This window comes from Xenopus tropicalis, chromosome 3, assembly GCF_000004195.4.
Source record: "Xenopus tropicalis strain Nigerian chromosome 3, UCB_Xtro_10.0, whole genome shotgun sequence".
NCBI lineage: Eukaryota > Metazoa > Chordata > Amphibia > Anura > Pipidae > Xenopus > Xenopus tropicalis.
The window spans coordinates 139,905,122-139,916,906 of NC_030679.2; the positions used below are offsets into that span (position 1 = coordinate 139,905,122).

The 11,785-nt window shown below is 42.1% G+C and overlaps 1 protein-coding gene across 1 annotated transcript; it reads right to left on the reverse strand.

The window, feature by feature from the left end:
- Positions 1-9,554: 9,554 nt before the first annotated feature.
- On the reverse strand, positions 9,555-10,106 carry LOC116409508. The gene has a single exon (XM_031898168.1). It carries the CDS (start codon positions 10,104-10,106, stop codon positions 9,555-9,557), a length of 552 nt encoding a protein of 183 aa, XP_031754028.1.
- Positions 10,107-11,785: the final 1,679 nt, after the last annotated feature.

Consider the following 11,785-nt stretch of genomic DNA (forward strand, 5'->3'; position numbering starts at 1 on the left):
ATGTTGGCATTCGCCGCGCTCCTTCGTTACAATTTCGGCATTCCTATCGCTCCTTTGTTACAATGTCGCCGTTCGTAGCGCTCCTTCATTACAATGTCGGCGTTCATAGCGCTCCTTCGTTACAATGTCGGCGTTCGTAGCGCTCCTTCATTACAATGTCGGCGTTCATAGCGCTCCTTCATTACAATGTCGGCATTCATAGCACTCCTTCGTTACAATGTCGGCGTTCGTAGCGCTCCTTCGTTACAATGTCCGCGTTCTTAGCGCTCCTTCATTACAATGATGGCGTTTGGCCCGCTTCTTCGTTACAATGTCCGCGTTCATAGCGCTCCTTCGTTACAATGTCGGTGTTCACCGTGCTCCTTCGTTACAATGTCGGTGTTCACCGTGCTCCTTCATTACAATATTCGCCGTGCGAAGAGACAGAGGCAGCGGTGATCATCGGGCATCCAGGAGAGCTGCTCATTGTGGATTCTGGGACCGGAGGGATTGCAAACAGGACATTTTACGGTCATCTTGCTGTCATTTAAAGGTGTTTGTTACAGTGACTGAGTGGGAGTTGAACTCTGGTCTTCACGGGGAAAGGCAAAGCTGTTCTCGCTGTGCTGTGCCGACTCCAACCCCCTCCCCCTGACACTTCTGTGGTTTAATGCTGAACAAGGCACAGACGTCACACATGCTTCAGTCTGTCTCCTAACACTGACACATTCCCTGCCTATAAGCATGTAGGTGCAACCAGCGAGCAATAACCGTGCGTTCAGATCCATACGTGTAACAACGGAGCATTTCTGCCTAAACACACAGTTTAACTCTTACACAGAAGCACAAGGGGAAAAGTGTAAGCGCTGTTTGTATCGTACAGAGAAGTATTTGTGCCCAGAGTTACTGTCATTCCAACTGGCGGAATAACCAGAGAGAAACCGGTATAGAGATGTTACCCCTACAAAGGTCTGAGGGAAACTGAATTGGGCATGCTCACTGAGTCACTTCCCATTGGCTAAGCATTTCCGTCCCACGCATTCACTCAAATATTCTAAAGTGTGTCTATTGTCCCCTGATATATATAAACAGAATAAAAGCAGTTGCATTTACAGTTTGACTCTGAGAGGGAAGAGGAGGATCCCTGATATGTTCTTCAGTCTGACAGAGTCCTACGCTCCCAGTGAGCAACAACCGTACCTTCAGGTACTTACATGTATCCGGCGCGGCACGGGGAGCAAACACTGTATTGCACAAAGGGAGCACTAAAAGCACTTTGTACTAAATGCACTACGGCACTTTGTGTTAAATGCACTACGGCACTTTGTGTTAAATGCACTACGGCACTTTGTGTTAAATGCACTACGGCACTTTGTGTTAAATGCACTACGGCACTTTGTGTTAAATGCACTACGGCACTTTGTGTTAAACGCACCACGGCACTTTGTGTTAAATGCACTACGGCACTTTGTGTTAAACGCACCATGGCACTTTGTGTTAAACGCACCACGGCACTTTGTGTTAAACGCACCACGGCACTTTGTGTTAAACGCACCACGGCACTTTGTGTTAAACGCACCACGGCACTTTGTATTAAACGCACCACGGCACTTTGTATTAAACGCACCACGGCACTTTGTATTAAACGCACCACGGCACTTTGTATTAAACGCACCACGGCACTTTGTATTAAACGCACCACGGCACTTTGTATTAAAAGCACCACGGCACTTTGTATTAAATGCACTACGGCACTTTGTATTAAATGCACTACGGCACTTTGTATTAAATGCACTAATGGCACTTTGTATTAAACGCACTACGGCACTTTGTATTTTTATACTGATTAAATGAAGCCCTGGTTGTTACTGCGCTATGATTCCCTTTCCTCTCCTTGTTTATTGTATTATTTCCTTTTTTCTCTTGTTCTCTATTTTATTTTTTTTTTCTTTTCTTTCTTACTTTTTTATTTGTGGTTTCTTCTTCTTTTGTGATTTCCCATATATCGGGCTCCCAAGGAATGCCTTTTGTACCCTGATATATATAAACAGAAGGCAAAGCAGTTGCATTTACAGTTTGACTCTGAGAGAGAAGCAGAGAGAGTGTTGGCCGCCCTGATCCAAAGCTGAGATGGTCTGAAGATTATAAACTAAACATTTAAAATAATAAAGTCAGAGTATTGTCTGAATGTGAACATCGTCTAATATTGAGGTATAGGGGGGTGTATAAAAGTTTGGCAATTGCTCATTTAATAGTCGCTGCTCCCGCGGTGCTGTGCCGGCTGCCGCTGCCCCTAGTTCTGGGCTATTTATGCTGAACAAGGCACAGACGCCACACACTGTTCAGCCCGTCCCCATAACTCTGACACATTCCCTTCCTCATACAAATCTCTCAGCCGTATTCCCCTTTGCCTTCCCATACAAACGCCTCCCATTGACTTCTACAGAAACTCACAAGCTTTCAGATGGAGAATTTTTACATTTGTGTTTTCAGATTTTTCACACTTAATAAATACCAGACATTTGAGTTTTAGAAACATAATTCAAATTCCAGTTTTTTTAGTGCAAAAAAACCCGTATCGTGCCTATAAGCATGTAGGTGCAACCAGCGAGCAATAACCGTGCGTTCAGATCCATACGTGTAACAACGGAGCATTTCTGCCTAAACACACAGTTTAACTCTTACACAGAAGCACAAGGGGAAAAGTGTAAGCGCTGTTTGTATCGTACAGAGAAGTATTTGTGCCCAGAGTTACTGTCATTCCAACTGGCGGAATAACCAGAGAGAAACTGGTGTGTGAGCAGCGGCGATTGTTATGACTGTTCTGTATAAACTCATTCTAAAAGGAGTTACAGCCCCAAAAACTAGGTTTGTAATGACTGGGCAGTCAGAAATGTGCTCTGTCCAATCACCGTCACTCTGAACAAAGGGCAGTCGCTGTCACACGCGGCACTCTAACACCCACACTCTCTCTCTGAAAGAGATGTTACCCCTACAAAGTTCTGAGGGAAACTGAATTGGGCATGCTCACCGAGTCACTTCCCATTGGCTAAGCATTTCCTTCCCACCCATTTACTCAAATCTGATAGGCTCCTGAGGAATGCCTATTGTTCCCTGATATATATATAAATAGAGTAAGAAGCAGCTGAATTCACAGCGTGACTCTTAGAGAGAAGAGGGAGATCCCTGATATGTTCTTTGGGCTGACAGAATGGACAAAGCAACTTCATTGGTTCAACTTCAACCAACAGAGCCTTTAAATACTTGTAACCAGTGTACAATAACTAGGGATGCGCCGAATACCCAACCGAATCCCAATATGAAAAGTCACATGATTTACGGATTCGTATTTGTTTCGCCTGAATCCAAATCCTGCTAAAAAAGGCCGAATCTTGGCCGAACCCCAAACTGAATCCTGGATTTGGTGCCTCCCTAACAATAACTGTGAAATCAATAAATGCAGCTGATGAACAGTGAGAGTTTCATTTGGTTTATTTATTAATTAATAGACATAGGAACGCTAAGAGGTTTTACTCATGAGACATTTTTCTCATAAGAGAAGAGAGCTGAACGGCCTGCTGTAATTTATTCCCCAAAGCCCAAAAGATACTCCGGGCACACGTAGTGTTACCCCACTCCCGGGCTTTCTGCCTTAGTTCTCTGTATTCCTTACAAATGGCGTCTGTAACAGCCTTATATTGCGCAGTGCCTGTAACCCACCGACCCAGCTGCTTTAGTCTCCGTAGCAGAAGCTTCAGCAGCTTCCTAGGCCCCTTCTTCTTATAAAAGCTCAGGGTTTCTTTGTAGACTGTGAATACTATGGCTGCCGCTTCCCCCCGAGACCTGTTGTGGATAAAGTCACTATCGGGAATTTCAAAAAGACAATCATCCTGATGCTGTTCCTTTGGCTGCAGGTTATCAAAGGCTTTGAGTATTTCATTGTCAATAAACTCGCTTCTGTCAGGCCAACGGCATTCTGGGGAACTAGCGCTCGATGGCTGTACGAGCAAGTAGAGAATAGTCGTGGCCACGGCGAGCGGCGCTAGGCAGTTTATCTCTCCTGGTGCCATTGGTACCGCGGATGATTCGTTTACAGGCAGTTTGTTCCGTCTGTATTTTGATTGGTCACAGTCGGTACGGCAGTTATTGCAAATGCAAAAGTTATAATTTTAATTGGCTATCAGTGCATGTCCAGTTTTATAGGCAAAAGCTCCACCCCATGGGCGGGGCCACCGACTTTTGCCAACGACCAAATGAGGCTTTGTACGATATTCGGTATGGTGGATCGATGAGACAACCGTTATCGCAAAAGCATCAGATATTGGTCGTCTTGTTGATCGGACGGGATAAAAGATTTTGATTGGGTGCCATTGAAGGCGAACGAGCAAAATCTGCGTTTAGGGCTGAACCGTCAGGTAGAGGTAGAATCCCTATTGTTCCTACCCCCATATCTGACCATTCAGCCCTGAACGTCAGCGGAGGGTACGAACCATCGTAGGAAAGATCATTTTTGTTACATGTATTGCGCCTTTATACCGGAGCTCGGACACGCTGCATTTCTTTACAATGCCCACAAATCCAATCGTGGAAAAAAATCAGATCTGAGAACTTTAATATCAACGCATGTCAAACAACCTGACCAAGATAGAGATTATGATCATGTGATCACATATTATATGTTATTCTATCTGAATATTGGATTAGATTGGGGGGGGAGTGTACAATAGTAGTTACAGGTATAGAAACTGCGCTTTGCCCGGCCGTGTATCACTGCACACTGTAACAGATAAGCAATAAGCATACACTGAAACCCATAATAAAAACAGGAGCAAAAAGCGGAGCCTGAGTGCCGCCCGTCCCATACACAGAAGGGTTTGTTCCCACAATGACTGTCATTCCATCTGCAGATTCACTGAAGGGAAACCGGTTCTACTGAATGAGACACATTTCTGTTCAACTGCACTTTGTATTAAATGCACTACAGCACTTTGTGAAAAACGCACTACAGCACTTTGTATTAAACGCACTACGGCACTTTGTATTAAATGCACAATAGCACTTTGTATTAAATGCACTAACGGCACTTTGTATTAAATACACTACGGCACTTTGTATTAAATGCACTACGGCACTTTGTGATAAACGCACTACAGCACTTTGTATGAAACGCACTACGGCACTTTGTATTAAACGCACTAACGGCACTTTGTATTAAATGCACAATAGCACTTTGTATTAAATGCACTAACGGCACTTTGTATTAAACGTACTACAGCACCTTGTATTAAACGCACTACGGCACTTTGTATTAAATGCACTACGGCACTTTGTATTAAACGCACTAACGGCACTTTGTATTAAATGCACAATAGCACTTTGTATTAGATGCACTAACAGCACTTTGTATTAAACGCACTAACGGCACTTTGTATTAAATGCACAATAGCACTTTGTATTAAATGCACTAACGGCACTTTGTATTAAACGTACTACAGCACCTTGTATTAAACGCACTACGGCACTTTGTATTAAATGCACTACGGCACTTTGTATTAAACGCACTAACGGCACTTTGTATTAAATGCACAATAGCACTTTGTATTAGATGCACTAACAGCACTTTGTATTAAATGCACTACGGCACTTTGTATTAAATGCACTACGGCACTTTGTATTAAATGCACTACGGCACTTTGTATTAAATGCACTACGGCACTTTGTATTAAATGCACTACGGCACTTTGTATTAAATGCACAATAGCACTTTGTATTAAATGCACTACGGCACTTTGTATTAAATGCACTACGGCACTTTGTATTAAATGCACTACGGCACTTTGTATTAAATGCACTACGGCACTTTGTATTAAACGCACTACGGCACTTTGTATTAAATGCACTACGGCACTTTGTATTAAATGCACAATAGCACTTTGTATTAAATGCACAATAGCACTTTGTATTAAATACACTACGGCACTTTGTATGAAACGCACTACGGCACTTTGTATTAAACGCACTAACGGCACTTTGTATTAAATGCACAATAGCACTTTGTATTAAATGCACTAACGGCACTTTGTATTAAATACACTACGGCACTTTGTATTAAATGCACTACGGCACTTTGTGATAAACGCACTACAGCACTTTGTATGAAACGCACTACGGCACTTTGTATTAAACGCACTAACGGCACTTTGTATTAAATGCACAATAGCACTTTGTATTAAATGCACTAACGGCACTTTGTATTAAACGTACTACAGCACCTTGTATTAAACGCACTACGGCACTTTGTATTAAATGCACTACGGCACTTTGTATTAAACGCACTAACGGCACTTTGTATTAAATGCACAATAGCACTTTGTATTAGATGCACTAACAGCACTTTGTATTAAATGCACTACGGCACTTTGTATTAAATGCACTACGGCACTTTGTATTAAATGCACTACGGCACTTTGTATTAAATGCACTACGGCACTTTGTATTAAATGCACTACGGCACTTTGTATTAAATGCACAATAGCACTTTGTATTAAATGCACTACGGCACTTTGTATTAAATGCACTACGGCACTTTGTATTAAATGCACTACGGCACTTTGTATTAAATGCACTACGGCACTTTGTATTAAACGCACTACGGCACTTTGTATTAAATGCACTACGGCACTTTGTATTAAATGCACAATAGCACTTTGTATTAAATGCACAATAGCACTTTGTATTAAATACACTACGGCACTTTGTATGAAACGCACTACGGCACTTTGTATTAAACACACTAACGGCACTTTGTATTAAATGCACAATAGCACTTTGTATTAAATGCACTAACGGCACTTTGTATTAAACGCACTATGGCACTTTGTATTAAACGCACTACGGCACTTTGTATTAAATGCACAATAGCACTTTGTATTAAATGCACTAACGGCACTTTGTATTAAATACACTACGGCACTTTGTATTAAATGCACTACGGCACTTTGTGATAAACGCACTACAGCACTTTGTATGAAACGCACTACGGCACTTTGTATTAAACGCACTAACGGCACTTTGTATTAAATGCACAATAGCACTTTGTATTAAATGCACTAACGGCACTTTGTATTAAACGTACTACAGCACCTTGTATTAAACGCACTACGGCACTTTGTATTAAATGCACTACGGCACTTTGTATTAAACGCACTAACGGCACTTTGTATTAAATGCACAATAGCACTTTGTATTAGATGCACTAACAGCACTTTGTATTAAATGCACTACGGCACTTTGTATTAAATGCACTACGGCACTTTGTATTAAATGCACTACGGCACTTTGTATTAAATGCACAATAGCACTTTGTATTAAATGCACTACGGCACTTTGTATTAAATGCACTACGGCACTTTGTATTAAATGCACTACGGCACTTTGTATTAAATGCACTACGGCACTTTGTATTAAACACACTACGGCACTTTGTATTAAATGCACTACGGCACTTTGTATTAAATGCACAATAGCACTTTGTATTAAATGCACAATAGCACTTTGTATTAAATACACTACGGCACTTTGTATTAAATGCACTACGGCACTTTGTATTAAATGCACTATAGCACTTTCTATTTTTATACTGATAACATTAAGCCCAGGTTGTTACTGCGCTATAATCCCCTTTTCTCTCCTTGTTTATTGTATTATTTATTTATTCTTGCACTACGGCACTTTGTATTAAATGCACTACAGCACTTTGTATTAAATGCACTATAGCACTTTGTATTAAATGCACTAACGGCACTTTGTATTAAATGCACTATAGCACTTTGTATTAAATGCACTAACGGCACTTTGTATTAAATGCACTACGGCACTTTGTATTAAATGCACTACGGCACTTTGTATTTTTATACTGATTAAATGAAGCCCAGGTTGTTACTGCGCTATGATCCCCTTTTCTCTCCTTGTTTATTGTATTATTATTTCCTTTTTTCTCTTGTTCTCTATTTTATTTTTTTTCTTTCTTACATTTTTATTTGTGGTTTCTTCTTCTTTTGTGATTTCCCATATATCGGGCTCCCAAGGAATGCCTTTTGTACCCTGATATATATAAACAGAAGGCAAAGCAGTTGCATTTACAGTTTGACTCTGAGAGAGAAGCAGAGAGAGTGTTGGCCGCCCTGATCCAAAGCTGAGATGGTCTGAAGATTATAAACTAAACATTTAAAATAATAAAGTCAGAGTATTGTCTGAATGTGAACATCGTCTAATATTGAGGTATAGGGGGGAGTATAAAAGTTTGGCAATTGCTCATTTAATAGTCGCTGCTCCCGCGGTGCTGTGCCGGCTGCCGCTGCCCCTAGTTCTGGGCTATTTATGCTGAACAAGGCACAGACGCCACACACTGTTCAGCCCGTCCCCATAACTCTGACACATTCCCTTCCTCATACAAATCTCTCAGCCGTATTCCCCTTTGCCTTCCCATACAAACGCCTCCCATTGACTTCTACAGAAACTCACAAGCTTTCAGATGGAGAATTTTTACTTTCGTGTTTTCAGGTTTTTCACACTTAATAAATACCAGACATTTGAGTTTTAGAAACATAATTCAAATTCCAGTTTTTTTAGTACAAAAAAACCTGTATGGTGCCTATAAGCATGTAGGTGCAACCAGCGAGCAATAACCGTGCGTTCAGATCCATACGTGTAACAACTGAGCATTTCTGCCTAAACACACAGTTTAACTCTTACACAGAAGCACAAGGGGAAAAGTGTAAGCGCTGTTTGTATCGTACAGAGAAGTATTTGTGCCCAGAGTTACTGTCATTCCAACTGGCGGAATAACCAGAGAGAAACTGGTGTGTGAGCAGCGGCGATTGTTATGACTGTTCTGTATAAACTCATTCTAAAAGGAGTTACAGCCCAAAAAACTAGGTTTGTAATCAGAAATGTGCTCTGTCCAATCACAGTTACTCTGAACAAAGGGCAGTCGCTGTCACACACGGCACTCTAACATCCACACTCTCTCTCTGAAAGAGATGTTACCCCTACAAAGGTCTGAGGGAAACTGAATTGGGCATGCTCACCGAGTCACTTCCCATTGGCTAAGCATTTCCCTCCCACCCATTCACTCAAATCTGATAGGCTCCTGAGGAATGCCTATTGTTCCCTGATATATATAAATAGAGAAAGAAGCAGCTGAATTCACAGCGTGACTCTTAGAGAGAAGAGGGAGATCCCTGATATGTTCTTTGGGCTGACAGAATGGACAAAGCAACTTCATTGGTTCAACTTCAACCAACAGAGCCTTTAAATACTTGTAACCAGTGTACAATAACTAGGGATGCGCCGAATACCCAACCGAATCCCAATATGAAAAGTCACATGATTTACGGATTCGTATTTGTTTCGCCGAATCCAAATCCTGCAAAAAAAGGCCGAATCTTGGCCGAACCCCAAACTGAATCCTGGATTTGGTGCCTCCCTAACAATAACTGTGAAATCAATAAATGCAGCGGATGAACAGTGAGAGTTTCATTTGATTTATTTATTAATTAATAGACATAGGAACGCTAAGAGGTTTTACTCATGAGATACATTTTTGTCATAAGAGAAGAGAGCTGAACGGCCTGCTGTAATTTATTCCCCAAAGCCCAAAAGATACTCCGGGCACACGTAGTGTTACCCCACTCCCGGGCTTTCTGCCTTAGTTCTCTGTATTCCTTACAAATGGCGTCTGTAACAGCCTTATATTGCGCAGTGCCTGTAACACACCGACCCAGCTGCTTTAGTCTCCGTAGCAGAAGCTTCAGCAGCTTCCTAGGAACCTTCTTCTTATAAAAGCTCAGGGTTTCATTGTAGACTGCGAATACTATGGCTGCCGCTTCCCCCCGAGACCTGTTGTGGATAAAGTCACTGTCGGGAATTTCAAAAAGACAATAATCCTGATGCTGTTCCTTTGGCTGCAGGTTATCAAAGGCTTTGAGTATTTCATTGTCAATAAACTCGCTTCTATCAGGCCAACGGCATTCTGGGGAACTAGCGCTCGATGGCCGTACGAGCAAGTAGAGAATAGTCGTGGCCACGGCGAGCGGCGCTAGGCAGTTTATCTCTCCTGGTGTCATTGGTACCGCGGATGATTCGTTTACAGGCAGTTTGTTCCGTCTGTATTTTGATTGGTCAAGTAGCAGTTATTGCAAATGCAAATATTATTATTTTACCTGGCTATGAGAGCATGTCCAGTTTTATAGGCAAAAGCTCCACCTCATGGGTGGGGCCACCGACTTTTGCCAACGACCAAACGAGACTTCGTACAATATTCGGTACGGTGGATCGATGAGACGACCGTTATCGAAAATATTGGTCATCTTGTTGATCGGACGGGACAAAGGATTTTAATTGGGTTCCATTGAAGGCGAACAAGCAAAATCTGCGTTTAGGGCTGAACCGTCAGGTAGAGGTAGAATCCCTATTGTTCCTACCCCCATATCCGACCATTCAGCCCTGAACATCAGCGGAGGGTACGAACGATCGTAGTAAAGATCGCAGGAAAGATCGTAATTGTTACGTGTATGGCGCCTTTATACCGGAGCTCGGACACGCTGCATTTCTTTTCAATGCCCACAAATCCAATTGTGAAAAAAATCAGATCTGAGCACTTTAAAAACAACGCATGTCAAACTACCTGACCAAGATAGAGATTATGATCATGTGATCACGTATTATATGTTATTCTATCTGAATATTGGATTAGATTGGGGGGGGGTGTACAATAGTAGTTACAGGTATAGAAACTGCGCTTTGCCCGGCCGTGTATCACTGCACACTGTAACAGATAAGCAATAAGCATACACTGAAACCCATAATGAAAACAGGAGTAAAAGGCAGAGCCTGAGTGCCGCCCGTCCCATACACAGAAGGGTTTGTTCCCACAATGACTGTCATTCCATCTGCAGATTCACTGAAGGGAAACCGGTTCTACTGAATGAGACACATTTCTGTTCAACTGCACTTTGCAGCCACAGGGGGCGCCTGTCTCACTGAAATACATGGAGGAGGGAGAATCTGAAACTCTTTACAGATGTCACCAACAACAACAAGTGTGCCTTCCGGCATGTAAAGCCACGAAAGGAAAAGTGTAAGCGTTGTTTTTTATCGTACAGAGAAGTATTTGTGCCCAGAGTTACTGTCATTCCAACTGGCGGAATAACCAGAGAGAAACTGGTATGTGAGCAGCGGCAATTGTTATGACTGTTCTGGGTAAACTCATTGCACAAGTTGTTACATCTGCGCTGAATGGGGGGAATAGGTTTCTAATGACTGGGCTGTAATAATGTGCTCAGCCCCAGTCACTGTCACTCGGAATAAAGGGCAAATTGTTACACACGGCACTCTAACACCCACACTCTCTCTCAGGAAGAGATGTTGCCACTCCAAAGGTCTGAGGGAAACTGAATTGAGCATGCTCCCCAAGTTACTTCCCATTGGCTAAGCATTTCCCTCCCACCAATTTAATAAAATCTTCTAAAAAAAAAGCCTATTGTTCAACAAGTTGTGGTTTTCTATATGGCAAAAAGATTCAATGTTTGCTGTGAGTCGGAGCAGGAGAGGAGCGCCGCGCCATGGGAAAGCACCTTGTTATTGCTTTTATTTAGTGCAACATGTTTTTAACATGGTTTTATAGGGCAGGTGTAGTACTTGTTTATTGGCTGTTATCTGAAAGTGTTGGGGCAAATGCCTAACCCTGTATTGCACAGAGAGCACTATAGCACTTTGTATTAAATGCACTACGGCACTTTGTATT